At 40.3% G+C, this 22,004-nt stretch overlaps 1 protein-coding gene across 2 annotated transcripts in view; it reads right to left on the bottom strand.

The window, feature by feature from the left end:
- Window positions 1-22,004, bottom strand: part of APBB3 (amyloid beta precursor protein binding family B member 3) — a 65,940-nt gene that overhangs the window by 2,269 nt on the left and 41,667 nt on the right. Inside the window, exons 5-11 of one of the 2 annotated variants that reach the window (XM_081950067.1) lie at window positions 20,278-20,424; window positions 16,852-16,979; window positions 16,357-16,471; window positions 9,013-9,100; window positions 8,115-8,198; window positions 3,057-3,172; window positions 257-445 (exon numbers count right to left, since the gene is read on the bottom strand). In XM_081950067.1, coding sequence (XP_081806193.1) covers window positions 257-445; window positions 3,057-3,172; window positions 8,115-8,198; window positions 9,013-9,100; window positions 16,357-16,471; window positions 16,852-16,979; window positions 20,278-20,424 — 867 coding nt within the window. The remainder of the gene's footprint in view (window positions 1-256; window positions 446-3,056; window positions 3,173-8,114; window positions 8,199-9,012; window positions 9,101-16,356; window positions 16,472-16,851; window positions 16,980-20,277; window positions 20,425-22,004) is intronic. The other variant, XM_081950068.1, reaches the window with a different exon arrangement.

The following is a 22,004-nucleotide window of genomic DNA, read 5'->3' as shown; positions in this document are numbered from 1 at the left end:
ATTTCAGGTGTTTTATTCTAAACAGCAATATGCAATAATAATTTATTCTTTTGGACAAGACACTTGATCTTTATATCTTCAAGTAATTTAAGAGCGATTAATACTGAGCAAGAATACAATGTATTGGGTGTGATGGGCAGTGGAACTAAGAATGGTAGAAAGATAAAATGTATGCAAGCTTAAGAGGAAGCTTCTTTAGAAGACTAATACTTTTCCTGAAATCTGCTCTGGTTTGTTTTATTTTCACAGCATTTACCATACATGCAGCCTGTACTGCTTCTGAGATGGTCCCAGCATCTGGTTCACACCAAAAGGCTGTGCATTGGAAATGTTGTTTCCCCATGTCAGCAATAAGTCCAAATGTGTGGGCATCTCTCCCAATCCCAATAAAAGTCACGTAGCGTACTTGACATTCCCAAATGCAGGGATCTTCCTCCTCTTCAGCCTTAAAGAATACAGAACAATCCAATCAGATTACACTAAGAGTACTCATTGCATTTTATCCCAATTGTCCTCCAGGTACTAGTTGCAAGCTTTAGGTGTTTTTCACACAGGAATCAAATTTATACTTTATTTCTTTTTTTAATCCCTATTCCTAACATAAAAATGAATTACTTGATCAGCCTCATAAATGTGATGCAGTGAATGTGATGCCCTGCCAAATTCAAACAAATTCCATTATGGTGTATACATCCAGCAGGCAGGACTTGAATCAGAGGTGGTATTTAGCAGGTTATGACCAGTTCTGGAGAACTGGGAGTGGAAATTTTGAGTAGCTTGAAGAACCAGTAAATACCACCTCTGACTGGCCCCGCCCCCATCTCTTCTCTGCCTCCTGAGTCCCAGGTAATCGAGAGGGAATGGGGATTTTGCAGTAACCTTCCCCTGGAGTGGGGTGGGAATGGAGATTTTACAGTATCCTTCCCATGCCATGCCCATCAGAACTGGTAGTAAATTTTTTTGAATACCACCACTGGCTTGAACCTTCTAGTTCACGAATGTCAAAACTCAAGGTCTGTGGGCCAGATCCAGCCCATGGGGTGCTTAGATCTGGCCCATGGGGCCACCTGGAAATAGCAAAGAACCAGACTATGGTGCCTCTGCCAGCAAAAACGGAGGTTGGAAGGGCCGTGTGCAGCCCTCAGGCCCCATTTTTGGCTGCAATTGCCTCCTGCAGCCCACAGGGGCTCCATTTTCACTGGCAGAGGGCTAGCAAAACAAAATAAAAACAAAATAAAATGAGAAATGTTTCCCCTTTTGCATTTGAGTATGCAAGAAGGGACAGGAAAGGAAAAAGGGAAAGAGAGAAAGAAGAAAAGATGGGAAGAGAACAAGGAAGGAAAAATAAGGAAAGAGGGGAAGTAAGAATAAAGGAGAATGAAGAGGGAAGGAAAAGGAAGGAAGGAAGGAAGGAAGGAAGGAAGGAAGGAAGGAAGGAAGGAAGGAAGAAAGAAAGAAAGAAAGAAAGAAAGAAAGAAAGAAGGAAGGAAGGAAGGGAAGTCTTGCCTTAGCACTTAGTCACCACAGGTGCCCCCATGAGTGACATTGAGTTGCCCCCCCCCCCTCTCCCAAGGTCAAACACAATCCTGATGTGGTCATCAATGAAATCGAGTTTAATAGTCGTGCTCCAGTTTATACTTGAATGTAATATATTAAAAGTAAACATTATTGGAAGAATAACATAATAGGACTGTGTTTTGTAAATGTACTATAAATTCCATTCTGCAGAAAGCAATACTTAGTGCTCATTGAAACCAGTGGAACAAATAGGATGTAACTGTATCTGGATTTATCAATGAAAACTAATATTCTTGAGCAGGTTAATAAAGGTCAAGAATGACCGTTTAATATTTATGATTGGTTTTTCAATTTATATTTAATAAATTAGGTTGAACTATAGACAAACCCCAACAAAAGTTAAGTATACTAAAGTTCTCAGTGAGAGAGATTAATGGAAGGGCTTAATATTCTAATGAAAATCAGTTGAATTTGTAACATACAAAGCTAAACATATTAAAATCCAATTGACCTCTATGGGATAATTGACTATAATTGACTCCCACTGGAATTAATGGATCATTGAAATATTCATCTTTGGCAGCATCATTTAATTCTGACAGCAAATGGCTAGCAGAGATTAAAGAACTACTGTGGAATCTTAAACTTTCTGACCTGAGAATAATTCCATTAAATTTAGTAAGATTTCAATAAACGTAACTATACCTTTACTATAAAGCTGCTAATATACAGTATAAAAGTGCCAGTTTTCAGCAAAAAATGCCAAAAATAACAATAGCACTTAGATTTATATTCTGCTCCATAATGCTTTACATGACTCTCTAAGTAGTTTCCAAATGTAAGCTGCCCCCAACAATCTGGGTACTCATGAGGGATGGGAGGTTGAGTCAACCTTGAGCCCATCAGGATCAAACACCTGGTAATGAGCAGTCAGCCTATAATGCTATATTCTAACCACTGAGTCACCATGGCTCAAAAATCATGGTTACATGACTGTAGGACACTGCAAACAGCTGGGCCCTGTAGCCAAGTGACCAAAATGTGACTGGGGAGGGGGGACAATATCATAACTTTGAATGGTCAATAAGTGACCAGTTGTGAGTAGAGGACTACCTGATTTTGCAACCAAGATCTGATCAGGGTCAGCAATCTATGGCCAATGGGCCAGATATGCCCACCAGCCAAAATCATTCAGCTCTTGGTCCCAAAAAGAAATATACTTACCCAAACCACAACAGAGGGAGAAAGAATGCTCACCACCTCATCCAAAAATTGTGGTAGCAGCAGCATGGCTCTGGCTCCTCTGCAGAAAAAGGCTGCCAATCCCTACTCTAAGTAAAAACATTCAATCAATGGTGCTGAGAAGAATTCCAATTATCAGTTTTTCAGTCAAGTATCTTCTTGGCTAATTACTCAGTTTCTGGGATATGCAACAAAGCAGGCCATAACACATATAGGAGACAGATAGCAAGGTCATAATCAGACATTTGGTGAGAAGAGAAAGATTCCACTATGAACAATATCACAAAGGGTCTTACTTCAGTCTGATTTGCTTGCATCACTGAGCCTGAAACACTAACCACAGCTTGAATCCACTGCTCACGGTTACGGCTGCCCATCAGAGTTTCAATGGCATTATTTAGCACATCAATCCCTAAAGTGCCAAGGCAGGAAAGAAATGAATAAGCCAAGCCATTTTTCACCATTAGCTGCAGAATAGGTAATTGCAGGATCCAGGGTCTGAATTCCAGAACTCCAGTCAAGGCACCGTGGCTGCTTAAGATTCCTTCCAAGGCCAAAAATGAGGAAAGGTAACTAAAGAAACCATCTGTTTTGAGATATTTCAAGAGAACAGCTAGTTTGAGAGAAATATCCATGTATCCAAAAGAAATGTAGTAACTTTCCACATTGAGATTTCTACCATTTCCTTTGACCTAACCCTACAGCTTTAACCTTTAATCATAGAAACATAATAGGCACAATAGCAAGACAACATGATGAATTTGTTGTTTTCTTGACAAACAGCTATTAAAGGGATTTATTATAGATTTTTATATTTAATTTTTAAGGTGAAGTAGAACATTAAAGAAAAGCAGCATTTAGATTTTCATTTAAAGTTCCAAGATCTCAGTTGCAAAAATTAGTTAGTTTCACTTTGCTGCCATTTACTGGATCTGTAAATAGCTGTAGATATTTGCAAGTCAGAGCTGATAGTGTTATTGATATGATCAGTGTACCCAGCATGGAGAAGAAAGCATTATTGCACAGGAATCTCATCAACATAATTATTCATTTTTCCATATACCTGACATGATTCCTGTAAAGCATAAAAATAAATTGTCAAGATTGAATTTGCTTCTGCTTCCTGTGAATATAAACACTTCTCAACTTGCCAGAGAATTGGGAGGAGGGAAGGGGAAGATGGAGTGCAGAGGCTACAGACTTCAGACAGGAAAGCCAAGCACTCACCAAGGATACTTCTGCAGGTATCGGCAAAGACATAAACTGCTCTCAAAATAAAAAGTCAATTCATAATTGGACAATATGACCTGTCCAGTGGGAGGAATGGAGAAATATATTCTTTAACTATGCAGGATTGCACGGGAAAAGTTAGAGCTGGTTTTGCTTTCTTCGGTATCGAAATGATGTACTCAATAAAGTTTGCTTTTGGGATTCAAAGTTCCTGAAAGTGTCTGTGTTTGTTGGTAACATTATTCGGACAGTTGATATTAAACCAACTTGCCTAACTCTGGTTCCACACAGCCTACTCAGCCACCTCCAAGAGCACTGTGGGGAGTCTGGGAATGATGTCTGGTGTGGAGTGAAATGTAGAGACGGCGACAAAGACCAGGGTGGGTGTGACAAAGGGAGCCCCAGCAACAGCGCAGGCAGACTTCGGCTCCCAAGCAGTCATGACTTGGTCTAAAGTGTGAGCAGAGAAGGCAGAGCAGCTGGCGATGCAGGATGAGGGTGCAGCACCTGGATCCTTCTACCCTGCAGGATCAATGGGGTCTATGTGGAGAACATGGAGGACATGCTGGGGTATTTGTCCAAAGGGAAGGTGTTCACCAAGCTGGACCTAAGGGAGACATACTATCAAGTGAGGATTAAAAAGGGGGATGAGTGGAAGACTACATTTAACTGCACCTTGGAATGCTACCAATTCAAAGTAATGCTTTTTGGTCTACAGGAGCACCTGTTGTGTTCATGTAACTAATAAATGAGATGTTGCATGAAAATTTGTACAAAGGGGTTCTGATGTACCTGAACGACATCCTCACCTACTCTGAGACAATAGAAGAGCATGTGAGACTGGAGCACCAAGTGCTTAGGAAACTCCTGGATGTTAAGCTGAATGCCAAACTGTTGAAGTGCTAATTTCACAAAACAAGTTTGGACTACATTGAGTGTCATTTGAAGGAATAGAGATGCACCCGGGGAAGGTGAAAGCTATTCTGGAGTGGCAGGCCCTCCAAACTCAAAAACAGCTGCAGAGTTTCTTAGGCATAGCTAACTTTTATAGCCAATTCATTCCCTCGTTTGCCAAGATCACTTTGCCAATCATGGAGTTACTCAAAATGGGGTGTGTGGAGATGGAGAGCAGAGTGAAGCCTAAGCCTAGCCAGTCACTAAATTGGGCAATGGAGTGCCAGGTGGTGTTTGAGAAGCTCACATGTCTCTTTGCACCAATGCCGGTCCTAAAGGATGTCATTTGTGATACAAGAGGATGCTAGCGATGTGACAGTGGGGGCATTTCTCTTCCAAAACAATGTGGAGGGAAAGTTGCAACTCTGTGCCTACACATCTCGCAAACTAAATGAGACTGAGAGACATTGGACAGTACGAGAAAAAGAAGCTTTTGTGGTTTGATGGGCCCTGCTAACAATGGAGGCAGTTCTTAGAGGACAGTAAGGTCCCCTCTGAAGTGTGAACCAATCTCAAAAACCTGGAGACCCTGGGGAACCCTCCTATACTCCCTGAGGTGAGTATAGTGGGCCCAATATTTTGACCATTTTGACTTGTGAAATGTGAAGTACATTCGGAGGGGGGAGAATTTCCTGGCAGATGTACTCTCCTAGATGCCCTAATACAAGAGCACCCAGGAAGGAGTGATAAATCCCATTATACCTTCCAAGTAGCTTGCGGCCCAGGCTTCCATTAAGCAGTAGACATGGGGAACCCCACTAAACTCCAGTGACACCCTAATACAACAGTTAAAAGAAGTGCTGCAGAAAGATGCATGGTTTGGGACCCATTGGAGCCAGATGACGATGAGAGGAGACTTGGCATGGAAAGGGGACAAATTGTACATTCCTGACAGCCTACAAATGCAAGTCTTGCAGCGAAGTCACAATGCCAAGCAAGCCAACCACTTCAGGTTTCTAAAAAGCCAGATCTTGGGAGGAAATCACTATGGATTTTATAGTGGAGCTACCAGAAAGTGAGGGAGACATTATGATTTGAACCATCATGGATCTGTTCTCCAAGCAGGCCCACTTTGTGGCATGCCCCAAGCTCCGCCCAAGATGTTTATACAACACATCTACCAACTGCACAGAATGTCCAAACACATCAGCTCGGACCAAGTACAGTTCACAGTGGAGTTCTGGTGTGAATTCGTAAATCTGATAGGGCCATGATGGCGAATCTATGGCATGCATGCCAGAGGTGGCACGCAGAGCCCTCTCTGTGGGCACGTGCACCATCGCCAGCTGCTCTTCTGGATTCCGGTGTGCCGGCCAGTGGGTCTTCGCGAACACTGGAGTTCTGGAAAACTGCTTGAAAAACTGCTTGAAAACAGCCCCCAAAAATGGCCTGAAACTGCCCGAAAAATGGCCAAAAAGAAGGCATTTTGGGGGCATTTTGGGCTGTTTTTCAGGACAAAAATGGCCTGAAAATGCCCCCCAAAATGGCCCAAAACAGCCAAAAAGCAGGCATGTGCATGCCGGCCAGCTGGTCTTCAGGTTTTCAGTAGTCCAGCATGTGCACATGAACGTGCATTCCAGATTGGGCACTCAGTGCCGAAAAGGTTTGCCATCACTGTGATAGGTTCTTCCCAGGATTTAGCTCTGTGTTCCATCCAAGTACGAATGGAGCCTCAGAATAAGCTGCAGTGGTAGAGCAATGCCTATGTTGTTATATTAATTATCAACAGTCTAACTGTTGCCATTTGCAGAGGTAGCATACAATGATTCAATGCATAGCAGCACAGGCTTTACACCATTTAAGGTAACCATGGGGATGGAGTTCATGCCTATGCCAAAGTATCCCAAGGAGCCTCCCTCCTCAGTAACTCTCAAGGAGTTACTCCCTAAATAGAGCATGCAAAGATGTAAAGAAAGCCTTAGTGAACGCAAGAAAAGGGCAAAAACAAGCAGACAAAAGGAGAGCTCCCCAAAACAAATTCAAGGTGGGGGAAAGAGTGTACTTATCCACAAAATACCTAAAGTTAAGGCAACCTTGTAGGATGTTGGGCCCCAAGTATATTGGTCCATTTCCTATTGTGAAAATAATCATTCCCATCATAGTAGAACTATGGTTACTCAAGATATTAGGAAAAGTGCATCTGGTATTCCATTGTAGCTTGTCAAATCAGCCCAAAGACCAGCTCTTCCAGGTTGCTGCACTGCCGCTCGCATGAAGGCCAACTGATCATTGTGCACGCATGTGTGCCAGAAACCCGGAAGAGGAATGGTTGATGCCACGTGTGCCAGACGACATGACTCCGTGTGCCATTTCTGGCACACATGCCATAGGTTCACCATCACAGGTCTAAGCTAAGACTGGTGGGGAAAGAAACCCCGGGCCCGATCATAATGGGGGGAGAAGAACACAATGAGATAAAAGGATCCTAAATTCTACTTATTACAAAGGGAAATTGCAGTATCTAGTGCAATGGAAAGGATATCCAAGGACAGAAGCAGAATGGGTTAAAGCCAACAATGTTAAGGCAGACTGGCTAATGAACAGGTTCCATTTGAAATATCTTCAGAAACCAGGGGGAGATGTAAAGAGGAATGGTATGAACCCACGATGGTAATATGTGTTTGATATTTTGTAGGTATCCCTTCTTTCCAGGGGGCTAGCATGTCAAAATTGAATGATTATGCTTCCTGTGAATATTATTGCTTCTCAACTTGCCAAAGAACTGGGGAAGAGAAGGGGAAGATGGAATGCATAGGCTTCAGACTGGAGAGCCAAGCACCCACCAAGGAAACTTCTGCAGGTGTCGGCCAAGACATAAACTCTTCTCAAAACAAAAGGACAATTCATAATTGGACATTGTGACCTTTCCAGTGGGAGGAGTGGAGAAATCTATTCTTTATGCAGGATTGCATGGGGAAAGTTAGAGCTGGTTTTGCTTTCTTCGGTGCCAAAATGATGTACTCAGTAAAGTTTTGCTTTTGGGATTTCAAAGTTTCTGAAAGTGTTTATGTTTGTTGGGGTCATTAGTCAGACCATTGACATAAACCACCAATTGCAATTTATAATTTCATAGCTATAAAAAGGCTGATAAAATAGACAAGATTATATCTTACAATATTTATGAAGCAGTTATAAACATAAATTGCAAGAAATCATTAAGAAATACCTACCCATAGATTTAGATACTGGTAAGCTGCCGATATAAAAAGCTTTGAATTTCTGAACAGACTCTCTCACAACATCCAACATATCAGCTGCAGGAACAAAAGAGAACATATTTGTTCCAATCTGTTGTTCAGAAAATAAATCTCAAGGCATTGAAATAAGGAGATACTGAAACATGTCACTTAATGAGTAATAAAATGTTTCATCTTGATTCTACAGTAAGTCCCACTGAGTTCATTCATTGGTCCTTAAGAGTGCCATCAAGAAATGCAAGTTTTTATAGGAGGTATCAAATGCTGCATTACAGTTTATACTAAGGGAACAGTCAAGAGCTCATCTGTTCCTTCATTCATACCAATGAAACTCCTCTTCAGATTGCCAGAAACTTCAGTCTGGCATAATTCTTTCAGCTGTGTTTTGATGGTAAAGGTGACCAGCAGATGTGTTCTTCACTGACCATCTCTCTGATTTCCCACCCATTTCCTGAATTCTTCTACAATTATAGCAGGTCAGTTGTGCATTTTCAAACTGGACAATATGGTAATTTGCTGTTTACTGTGTACTGTACTTCATGATGTATCAGGAAAGGTATGGATCCTATTCAGTGAAATGATTTACCACACATAACCTTCACCGTCTGTGAAGATCAGACAAAATCCATTCAAAGATAAAGACACCAAGCAACAAATGCCAAGGTGAAATTCAACGAATCATCCTTATATAGCAAAAATGCTGCTTTGTTATTCAATCTTTCATCCCAAAGCAGAGCTTCTTTCTGGGGTAAGGTGGTAAAGCGTAGTGGTTCCTAATATAAAAGCCTAAGGAATAATCACTACATTTCTATAATTGTGAGGAAAAATAAAATGCATGTAATTAAAGAAACTTGGTCTAGAATCTTGTTACCTTGCAGAGATGTATCATTTGGAGAAAAAGATTCAAGGGTGATGGATCGAGAGAGGCTGCTACTTGCCACTGCTTGCTCAGCCATGATCTATAAGATAGAAAAAGGCCATTATAACTTAAAGCTTATCTTAGTATGTTATTATAGTAAAACTGAGGAGCTAGGTGCACGGGCTCCAATTGTATCGGCAGAAATAAGAATTCAAATAACAAGTCCCCCTCCTTCAATAAATGCAATCTGATCCTCTTATTAGTTGATCTTACTAACAGGTGCACAAGCTTAATTGGCATTTTGCTGATTGACTATCAACCACTAGAAGTCTGATTCTGATGAAGCCTGTGAAGAGCATGGTTCAAAAGATTTGTTTTTCAAATCATCAACCAAGTGGGACTTCTATTGACTAATGTTCATAAAATGAGACCAAGCTACACAATTCATACATTTTGATGACTACCAGGGATGTTCACCAAGTGTAGTAAATAATATGTTCATTTTAAAAAAGCTTCTATTATATGACAGAATCCATCTCCATAATGACTCCTTGCCTGAAGCCCAACTAAAAGAGATGTCGATAATAGATTCCTTTAGAATCCTTTGCTGTTCAACCATGTTCTCAACACTCTAATGCTCCCCCAGAAGAAGGCTGTCAACAGATCAATAGTGGCCCAAAATTGTTGGGTACAAGGATGGCTTCTTGATCAGGAAGCACACCACCACTTCCTTCAAGGCCAAAGAAATCACCCCATTCCCTCAAAGAAGCTGATACCATGGACCCATGGCCTATCTCTTGGTCTATCTGAACAATGCAGGAGGAAACTGGGTCTAATAGGTGGTTGAACTCAGTTTGAACTCCCTAGCTGCCACATCAGGAGTCACAGACTCAAGCTCATCATTAAACTAGCATGAGAGCATGCCCCAGGCACCTCAACTAAACTAGTCTAATCAGAGTCCAAGTCCAAGAAGATTTTAGTGATTTTGGCCATCAAATAACAGGAATATTCACATACAGCAAAAATTCCATTATTTAAAATTGGCATTCATCCTTTAGGAGAATAGCAGCAAAATAGTGGCAATGCATTAAGGTGTATCATCAATGCTTCCCCTCAATGTCATAAATGGAAGCAGGATACCTTCTTGCATGCTGCTTCCAACTTTTGTCAACTTGCTATGGAGATATCTTCTCAACATATTGTTTGACTTCTAGGGAGCTCTAGATAGCTGAGATTGTTCCAGAGGGTAAAAGAATCAATTTTGCTTTCCACCTGGGATAGCTTGAGTCCTTAGTAGGTACTATGTGTAAGGGCTCCATGCGAATTCTTTTTCTTCGTTCTACAGCTTGGGTACATCTACCCAGTAGATTCATCCATTAATGTTATGTCATGATAACCTAACTTAGGGCTGAAACTAAGGTGAAAAGTGGGAAGCCAACCTGTCTTTCCCAGTAGTCCTCTGTGTTTGACATTCACTGCTATGCCTTCTTGCCTTTATTTTCTGTTGTTGCTACCTCCTCCCTTGGGGGATGTCATTATCAAACATTCTTCCCCTTTACATCAGTTTGTGATATAGATAGGAATCTCACAACTTGAACACTTTCCTTCCAATAAAAAATAAAATATTACAATAATAAAAAGTAACTCTCTAATACCAGCTGATGGTCCTCTAGGTTTGAGATGTTACTAGCCCTTCCCCCTTTTGGGAGAAGTGGCCAAGCACACAAGCTATAATTTAAAAAGTCAGAAACAAAGAAAACATACAAGTATTATTTTCAGTTTAAAATGCACATCTACCGGTAATTACAAGTTTAGGAAATAAGGCATTTAGTTCTGTTAAATCACACAGTGATTGCCACAAACATAAAGAAATGAGGCAGTCATAGGTGTATGGTGGGCAGGATCTCCTGCTCAAAGAAAATAAGATAGGACAGTTTATACAGAGAATAGAAAATACTAGAAATAAGAATCATCAGCAAAAAAAAGATGACTTCAATCACCAAGACAGAGGAAAGAAGCTGCTGTGTTAAAGAATAATAGATAAGTGCTGTATTCCTAAAGCCAAAACACTCCTTCCTAATAGTTTTAAACTGCAGCACTATCATAACCAATAATTTAAAGCAGCCTGTCCTGATTCACATCACTTAGTCCTAAAACCACCAGTTTAGCAATGTAAAGTGACTGCAAAAAAGGGCAAATGCAGTGTTAGAAATACAGCTTCCAGGACTTCAAGGGAACAAATGGTGAATTATAGATAACTCTGCTATCAATGTAACCTGGTTCTTCCTTAATCTCTTCTAGAATGAAGAGATGGTGAGCAATAATTCAGATTTTTTTCAGATTGGTTTTCATCAAAAATTGAATAATGATGTGATCATTTTATTTCACAAGAAACCTGATACATAATTGTGAAACCTATAAGAACTCAATCAGCCCTAATTCAATTAGAATTAAAAATATATGCATGTGTGTATTATATGTACATATAAACTCTCATAATAATATGCTAAAATAGAAATATGTGGCATGCTAAATTTGCTATAATATAATTTCTAGTGTTATACCATTGGCCAAAGTGACTGAAGTTGGGAATTATAGTAATATTTGTAAATGGTACAGGTGCCTACCCCTATTGTAAGAGAAACATTATTCCTGTTATCAAATAGATGTTTGAATTGTGGTAATACACTTTTTATTCAGTTTGGGTTTTTTCAACTATCAAAAATATTTAAACAACCACATATATCTCCCAATACATGTAAAATAAAATTTATTGCACAGAATATGGGCTAGATTCTTCAAAGTCTAGATGGGCAACCCCAGAGAAGGTTGTGGAAAATAAAAGGGCTAAGAACCTTGGGATTTCCAGATCTAGGCAGACAGGCCAGTACTGGCTAATCAACCAGACATCATGGCAGTAAACAAAGACTGGAAGACAGCAGTGGTGATAGATATAACAGTGCCAGATGGCAGCAACCCCAGAAAGAAGAAATAGGAGAAGTTGGAGAACTACCAGAGAATGAAGGAGGAACTGGAGAAGAAAGTAAAGGTAAAAGTGGCCCTAATGGTAGTATTAGCTCTTGGGACTGTGACTTTTAAGTTAGGAGGCTGGCTCCAACAGATTCCAGGAATGACACAAGAGCTGTCCAAAAGAGTGCAGTGCTAGAAACAGCTAAGATGCTGCGCTTGAAATCCCAAGACTCTGGTAATGTGCTGAATATATTGTAGTTGTAATTGTAATGTGTGTGTATGTGTGTGTGTGTGTGTGTGTACATTAACATACACATGTATGTGTAATACTATATATATATAGTATGTATATGCAAATATGCTTATATATTATAAATTATATTATAATTATTTTTTAGTTTAGAATAAATTAGTCCAAGGGAAGAAAATAACTTTATGTGGGTAAAAGGAGCAACTGTTCATTAATTGGACTTACTCCCAATAATTTGTTTTCCAATGTGTGATCTTACATTTGCTGAATCTATGCCAACAAATGAGATATTTTCTGTATGATTTTCATTTTCTTGAGAGAGATAATTTTAGATTCATGGTTTCCTTTCAAATAAATATGATCTACAGACTTCTTTACTGAAGCTACTCCATTCATTTGATTTTACATATATTGACTTTTTGTGTTTTCACTTTAAGAATAAATGTGAAAGAATGAGATTAATCACATTTGCTCCCTCTTATCTACCCTGCTATCATCAAGGATGTTCTTAGGGTGTAGTTAGAAGTTGTGATTGCTGTTTCTGATATCTGATGATAAGGTATTTGAAGAGTCTTATCAATAACTCCTTTCATTTTGCACACCTCTTTAAGAACATTAAAATTGTATTTGGACTTTAAGAAATCAATTAACATGTTAAAAGTCTGGTTTTTGTTGTTCATTTTTAAACCATTGGTTCTTGCACACTATGGTACCATGTGAGACAGAAATTGTGGACGACTACAAATTGATACTGCTTGGTGCAAAATGAAAGAATAATAAAGATATAGGGGGGGGCCTTAGACCATCAAGTCCAGCCCCCTACCTAGTAGATGAAGCCAAATTAATCTCCGTTGGAGATTAATACATTTGTGAGAGTGTGTAATTCAGTTTTCAGGTGGTCTTTGACGGCTAGGTGTTTGGTTCTGGAGATGAGGGTCTTGGCTACAGAGTTGATCTGTGCAGGGTGCTGATGGGATTCAATTACGCACTCTTACAAACGTATTAATCTCCAACAGATTCCAAAGAAAAACAATTACCAACCTAATCCAAAGGGAAACTCCCCCAAGAACTGAGACACAGAACAGGACAACGGCATCGCCCTCCTCCCTTACATCAATGGCACCACAGATAAAATCAGCAAAATTCTCCACAAACACAATATCAAGACAGCCTTCAACACTGACCCAAAAATAGCCAACATCTTAAGAAACCCCAAAGACAAAATCCAGCTAGAAAACCAAGGAGTCTACGAAAGACCATGCAAAATCTGCCCTGCAACATACATAGGACAAACGAACAGGAGAATAAATGCACGCATCGCAGAACACAAGAATGCAGTAAGAAAAAAAGAAAAAACTTCCTCCCTTTTCCAGCACCTTAAAGCTACAGGACATGAAATTAATTTTGAAGGAACCAAATTAATCCTCAAAACTGAACACTTCGACAAGAGAATAATTATGGAGGGCTATCAAAATATAGAAATACCCCCACAGCATGAATAAATGTGATGATACCTCCCGCCTACCAGACATCTGGAAACCAGTCCTAGTCAACAAACGAGCCCCACCCACCACCTAGGCTGTTACAACACAAAACAACAATGGACACACAGCCAGCACCAATCAGCACCAATCTACCAATCATGATACAACCACACAGCTAATCAATCCACTTACTGAAACAAAACCAGCATCCACACACCCCTCCACCAAAATTTATAGAAAGACGGCAGCTCTGACCACGCTTTGAGCCAAAGACACCAGCCTGAAGATGGTGAGTGAAACCTCGCCGAAACGTTGCCAAGACAATTTCAATCTTACACGGGAAAAGACCCGAATAAAACAAGACCATCTTAAAATTATATTTAAGATTTCATTTTAGTATTATTTCCAGAATAATGAGTACTATATTATAATCTGTGAGAGAGATGAAGCCAGACACATGATAAATATTTTATCAGTACATGCATTCATTTGGAAAAATATATATGTATTTTTGTTTTAAATACAAGTATCTCCTATATATGTTTTCATTGTTTTTTCTGGTGACCCAAAGTCTTGATTTGGTAAGCAGCTTGGTGAAACCTTCTGATGAAACTTCTTAACAAGGGACCTTCTAGCTTTATATAGCTTAGGGCAGTGATGGCTAACCTTTTTGCCATCGGGTGCCAAAAGTTTGGGGGTGCAGGAGGGTAATCTGTGTCCGTGCTCAGTATAATTTTATGCGCCCTCCCCCATGCATGCACACGCAACCCCCCCTCCCCTGCTTTTGGCAGGTAATGGCACAGTGAACCTGTTTTTTGCCTTCCCCAGGCTCTAGACTCTTTCTAGTAATCTTCCCCCAGAGTGTGGAGGGAATGGAGATTTTACAGTCTCCTTCCCCTACCATGCCCATCAAGCCACACCCACCAAGCCACACCATGCCCACCAAGCCACGCCCACAGAACTGGTAGTAAAAAAATCTGAATCCCACCACTGCAAGTGATGTGTTGGTGCCGTGGCCACAAGGTGAGGCAGGTGTCAGGGTATAGCTGGCCTGGCTGCATGGACCCTGAGGTAAGTCAGTGCGGAGCACATGGGGCAGCTCCACCCTCCTTGCCTCACTTTGCGGTTGCTGCACCAACACATCACTCGGCCTTCTGCTCTGTTGCAGCCATCTGAGCAAGCATAAGAAGTGGACCAGCGGCAACGCAAGGTCCTGCTGGACAGGGCTGCTGGAGCTGCCACTGCAAAGCAAGGCAGGTGTTGGGATGTGGGTGGCCTGGCTGCAGGAGCCCTAAGTTAAGCCAGTGCACAGCACGTGCGGCAGCTCCACCCACCCTGCCTTGTAGCAGCGGCAATAGGACACCACACAGCCTCTTACCCCACCGTGAGCAAGCAGAAGAAGTGAGTACTCCCATATACCTTGGGGGGGGGGGAGAGAAACATCATCCAAAAATAAGCCCTAGTGCTTATTTTGGAGCCAAAAGAAAATAAGACTGGGTCTTATTTTCGGAGAAACATGGCAGTTGGGTAATGAGAAGTTTGTAGCAAACTAAACTCATAAAGCACCAAGAAGCCCACAACACAAACAGTTTGCAACCATTCAGAACTACAATAAAATGTTGCAGGCTGTAAACATTTGTACAATAAGCAGTAAAAGTACAGTTGCAAGAGAATAAAGTCTCTCACTGCTGCCAGGTATAGCAACAAGAAGCTTGTAATAGATATAGTAGAAGGTAAGATTGGTGCAAAGTAGGAAGGAAGGGAAAAGATGCCAAGCAAGTATTCTCGCATTGTTTCTGGCCCAGGATGAAATCCAGCAGGTTCTAACAGGTTCTGGAGAACCAGTAGCAAAAGTTTCAGCACACCGGCAAATGCCATCTCTGGCTGGCCCCAGAGTGGGGTGGGAATGGAGATTTTGCAGTATCCATCCCCTGCCACGCCCACCAAGCAACACCACGCCCACCAAGCAACACCACGCCCACCAAGCCATGCCCACAGAACCAGTAGTAAAAAAAATTGCATTTCACCACTGTTCTGGCTCCTTTTACAGCCATGGTCACAGGGGGGGGGGGGTCTTTAGCTTGTTCTGTGTAATGAAGTAATGTATCATACTAGTATGTGTATGTTTCTGCTTCCTCCCTCCCTTATTGTTTCTGTGGGTGTGCACTAGGAAGCATGAGTGGACTGTATATGCTATAATCCAAGTCGTATAATCAGAGGAGGTGATCCAAGCCATAACACATCAGAGGGATCTTTAGGGAATCTTTCCAGTATTTTTTATTTCTGCCCTCCCAACTTCTTATTTCAATTTTCAAAAAATTATCATGCAGAGATAGGCTGGCAAAGTCTTTGCTCCCTTTAAATAATTTTCCCTTGATTTGGAAAATATATAAAGAGACTAAGATTATTTTAATACTCATTTTGTCTCCCACTCCTGCAGAATGAAACATCAGTGACGTCTGTTACTTAGTTACAGTACTGAAAACTCTTGACGCTGCACTAAAAGTACATCTCAGAACCACCACCTTTCCATATGTAGCATATGTGTGTCTGGGTGCACATGCAGATGGTGTGTGTGTGTGTGTGTGTGTGTGCGCGCGCATGTGTTTACATATTAATGTAAAGAACTGTGCTACAAGTCAGGAGGGATACCTTGGAGCACATTTCATGCAGAGCTTTGGCAATAGCCTTGCCAGGCACATTGCAGTGGAAGACATGGCACTTCAGCACACACGTGTCCTTGTCACTGGCCACGAAAGCAAAATCCCTGCAAGGAGAGGAGAGCCCAATGAGCAAGAGCAGGGCTCCAAGCTCTAGCTTTGCTTCAGGAGGAAGAGGGGAACTTACCTGTCCCTTGATCAAGCATAGCATGTAGGGGGGAAAAAGAACGATTAATGAAGAGTATCTGAAGCAGCTACCCTGTCAATAGCATGGGAATAAGTGGTGATCCCACATGATAAGGGTAGAAAGAAGTAGCAGAAGATCCCATGGGAAAATCAGGGTGGTGGTGGGTAATCCTCAATTTTTGCACCCAACAGCATATAGCTTAATAACTCATTAGTTACAACACGTAGACTGAAAAGTTGCCCTTGGAGTTTGGTTTCGGTAAGAAGGTCTCCTTTCTCCAACCTACCCATTATTACTCACCTGCCTTTGTTGCAGCCCACCCCCCAAACACGAATATTGATGATGGGCTGGCAGTGGATGATGCTGTGGTCCAAAAGATCCACCAAGTTCATTGTATCTTCCTTGAGAATCATCATCATGTTTTGACCCTGTTAAGGAAGGCCGAAAAGTGTGAATGGTACAGGAATGAAAATCCCTCTGTCTAAGGCATGTTTAGCAAAAGCTGTAATAATGGGGACAGACTGTGACTGGGAACACTATCTTATGATAGATTAAAAGGGAAAGTTTCCTAACATAACATCTTCCTATCATCTTCCTTACTTGTTCCAAACAATTCCAATAAAGTTGGGAAAAATATTTTGAAGAACGGAATAGATTAATGTCAAAATTCATTTGGCAAGGGGAAAAAAGCAAGAATAAGTTTGAAATTGCTACAAGATTCTAATAACAGAGGAGGTTTTGGGTTGCCAGATTGGGAGTGATATTATCAGGCATCTGCACTTACGTGGCAACTATTAATTTTGGAGGGACATGAGTTGAAACTGGGTGTCATGCCTTCCAAAGGTATGGGAAAAATAAAATACACTGATACCTCCAAGGACACTATATCAGAAATGCATTATTGTTAGTATGGGTAAAAATTAGAGAAAAGCACTATTTGAAAATACCAGTCTGGCTTTCCATGATGGAGGCACTGATATATCCAGTTAACATGGGAAAAATCATAAGATATAAAGATATTCTGAATGAGAAAGGGGAACTTAAAAGTAAGCAGGAATTGAATAGTCAAGGGATTGATTTAACATGGTGGCCTTATGTACAAATGTAATCAAGATATGAGAAAGATGTCAAAACATATGGTTTTTTATAAAGAACTAACAGAATTAGATCAGAACCTAACAGGAACAGATGAAAAGTTGATTTAAAAAATTACAACTATTTACTGAGCATTAGAATGGAAGAGAATAAGTAAAGGAAACAATGATAGTGTGGGCTAAAAAGATGTTCAAGGATATCTCTGCTAAGTGCTGGAAATGTAATCAGACACTGGGCTCGTATTACCACATGTGGTGGACATGTCCAAAGGCAAAAAAAAATACTGGACAAAAATACACACTTGGATAGGAAAAATGATAAAGGAACACATAGACTTAAAACCGGAAATATTTATATTGCGTATCATACCAGAAAAATATAATAAAGGTAATATGTACTTAGTACTACACGTGTTAACAGTGGCTAGAATTGTGTTTGCACAACACTGGAAGAGCATTGAGATCCCTACAGAAGAGAATGTAATAAAAAAAACCCAGAATGTGCAGAAATGGATAGATGAACACTTAAAATTAAAAACAAGGAAGACACTAAATATTTCTTAATATGGGATTTGTTCTATCAATGGTTAACGAGCAGAAACAGAGATAGATTTCAAAAAATATAAGAGAATGACTAATTTTGTAAAAATGGTTTAAATCAAATGAATAAGAAAGCACTATTGTCATTATATGTTTATTATCAATGTTATGATGAGATATCATTGTTACTATATGATTATTACTAATGTTATGAATGCTATTGTTATTATGATGATTATTGCTCAAACTAACTATACCCAGACAACACACTGTTTATATGCCTGAGCTCTCAGCATAAATTTATCTAAATTCATTAACAGAGTCTTTAGATTTGTGAATTATATCACCAAACAGTTCTAATATAAATCCAACACTGTAATTTATTCTTGAACAAAATAGAGCCCCCGTGTTTTCATTATTTTGTTTTGTTTTGAAAAAGGCACAAATGAGAGACAATTTGGTGTAGTGGTTAAAGTAACTAGAAACAGGGTGACTGCAAGTCCTGCCTTAGTGCCTTGGGCACAAAGTTGGCTGCGTCACCCTTGGTTAGTCACTTGGGTCAGTCCTAGGAAGCAACCAATGGCAAACCACTTCTGAAACGCTGCCTGACTTGTCCAGGCAGTTTCTGAAAATTGGACATGCTGAATGGAAGGGGGGGGGAGGGAACAAATGCATTCATTTTTGATCCAAGCTGTTGCAAGTATTTTGTCCTATTCCAGCAGTTGTCATTGCAGTATTGCTTTGCCTTCAAAATCTTTTGAATTTTCCTCCTCAGGTCAGTACAGAAGGTGGGACCAGTCACTTCTCTATTGGGATTGGCTTAAACTGGTTGAGAAGGTCTGGGGGTGAGAGGGAGAAGTTTGGAATGAAACAGAAGGATTTAACAGCACATATATGAAACTGGAACTCATTGTAAAGCTGTACATGTGCTTCAAATTCCTTTCTGCATAGCTTTTTCAGATAGACACATAAAAGCAGAAAGAGCTAATTTCTGAGCAGGGACTTCTATTGTGGTGCTTTCCTCCCTATATTCCTGTTCCTCCCCAGTCTGTTTTAGTTCAGTCTATGGAAAGTTGGGTTAAGGCAACTTGGGAACTAGTGGTCTTCTGAGTTTGGCCCGCTTTTTGGTCTTCTTTCACACTTCCCTGCAGGTAGTCTGTTTACCAGGACTTTGGGGTTTAGTTCAGGATTTTCAAGGGTTTGGAGCAATACATGACCTGACCATTTGTTTACTTGTCTCCTTGAGATTCATTTGGGACCTGGGCTTTATTTTCATCCCTTGATGTCCTTTCTAAGTCTGCTTCAGATAGCTGTGGTTGCTTGCTTCTACTGCAGACACTTTAATTGGCTTTGATCAGTGGGAAACTCCTGCTTGTTTTTTCTTTCAACTGAGCCATTGCAATGGCTTCCAATATTTTCTTCATCTCCAACTTTCCTTATCTCCAACTCTACAAACTTGCAACTGTTTGTCTGACTGCTATGCACATATACTCTAGGCTTTCTGCTGGGGTGAACTTTCTATTAAGAAGCAAGCTGCATTGACAGCCTCAGGGGACACAGATTTGGCCATGTCAAATTCCCCCACTGCCCAGCCGTTCATAAAATTGTCCTCTGCTGCTATATATGCTTTTGAAAAACGGGCTGTACCAGCCCACACTTTATTGCTCAGCTGATTAAATAATAAAACATCAAATAGGTTTTTTATTTCCTGGCTATACCCCACTGTGATTCTTCTTGGTATAAGCCATTTTGTTTAACTTACTAGTTTGATTTTATGTTCTCAAGGCTGCACTTTTTGTATTGATAGAAACTGAAAATAAAGCTCAGTTTGGAAAGTCAACAAACCCTAGAGTCAAATGTAATGATATCAGCCTACAATGGAAGAGAATAACATGTTTGAAAACAAGAGTGGAAAGACTCTCTGATGTCAACCTTCACCCAGGCCAAGAGACAAAAGAAAACCTCAGAATAGTTGGGTCCAAGAAATTAATGTCTACATTCCAAATGGGAGACAATAGAATTTGGCAAGAGAAAACAGGTATATCTTAGGAGCAGATATTTTTCCCTGGGGCTATATACCTTAGGCACTCACCTCACCCCATCTATCAGCAGGGCCAAAATTGTCACAATTGCTTTGGGAAAGTTGCTGGATGCAATTATTTACTGCAATACTGCTTTTGCCTGGTGCCAAGTCCTCCTCAGGAATCTCAACCCAGCCTAAGGAGCGCACAACAAAACACTGGGAAAAGAGAGGGGGGAGAGAGAGAGAGAGAGAGAGAGAGAGAGAGAGAGGTGGGGAGGGAGGGAGGGAGGGAGGGAGGGAGAGAGAGAACATCAATAGGCATCAAACATAGCTAATGATTCTCCAACCCTCTTTCGGCTGTTTAACAAATCTTATGTGTTACTGGACTCCTGAGCTATATATAGAGAAAAAAATGCTTCCCCAATCCAATTTCCAGCCTTATGTGTGAAAAATTTGAGACTCCCAATGTATCCATTGCTAACTCCATCCAATCTCCAGTCTTTATAATAGCAAACACTTTTTCTTCCTATTTCACTAATAATGAAATAATGGAAAAGCCTTAACGTTTTCTGTTATTCGTTCAATATCATATTATGTCAGGAGCCCAAAGGATCATGAAGCAGAGGGGCTGGGTGGTACGCTGTGAGCCCTCCCATTGCTTTTTTAATTGATTTTTTAACAAGGTTTAATTATTCTTGCCTCCCTCTAAAATTTAATTTTGAAATTTTAATTCTAACATTTATATTTTATACAAAAAAATTTCAGGAACCATGAAGGTACAATCTTAGAATGCAATATTGCAGGCTACCTATTCTCTCAGTCAGGAGTTCAATCCTGACCAGCTCAAGTTTGACTCAGCCTTCCATTCTTCCAAGGTCAATAAAATAAGGACCCAGATTGTTGGGGGCAATATGCTGACTCTGTAAATCGCTTAGAGAGGGCTGAAAAGCACTGTGAAGTGGTATATGTCTGCTATTGCTATATATTGTTTTTCTATTCTACTGTACACTGCCCAGAGTTCCTCTTTGAGGAAGATAGGCAGTTCAGAAATATGATGGGGGGGGAGAGAGAAATATGATAGAGATGATAGATAGTTAGATAGCTAGATAGAGCATTTCAGCAGTCTGTTAATGTTAGTGAAGCAGTCACTAAGTGACACCGCAACTGTGCTTATGATCTTACTTTGGCTTTGTTTTGCTTTACAGGTCTGCAAAGGTCATAAATGTGAAGTTTGGTCACAGTTACTATTTCATCACTATCATAAATGCAAAAGATTGCTACATTAAACAGTCACTAAAGGAGGACAACCTGTATTGTAACAATCTTCATTTTAGAAAAGGCATTTCTTTAATATGTGAAACAAAATGAATATCTGTTCCAACTTGTTTATGTACTTTACCTTTTTGTATATAGACTTTATATCAGGAGTGTCAAACTGGCGGCCCATGGGCTGGATGTATCATGCACAGGCCATGCCCACCCTAACTCAGTGAATGGGAAAAACGTCACAAAATGTCACATGATGGCAATGTGACGTGGCGAGTTCGACACCCATTCTTTACATTAAAGTAAAGTCTGTTGATTTCTGCCAAATCTTTTGAGCATATTTTCATCTTTTGATAATTTATTAGCTTGTATTACAGTATTTTATACTCTTTCTCTTTTACATGGTCTTTTATATGAAGAAAAAGTTGTCAAAACTTGTTAAGAAGATTGCAGTTCCAAGCTTATCTAGCAACATAACCCACTGACCTACATTATATTGGTCATGCACGGTACTGACCTGAATATGCTGT

This window comes from Natrix helvetica (genome assembly GCF_964273705.1).
Source record: "Natrix helvetica genome assembly, chromosome: 4".
NCBI lineage: Eukaryota > Metazoa > Chordata > Lepidosauria > Squamata > Natricidae > Natrix > Natrix helvetica.
Note: the sequence above shows the minus strand (reverse complement) of the source record. Positions and strands in the feature narration are given on the sequence as shown.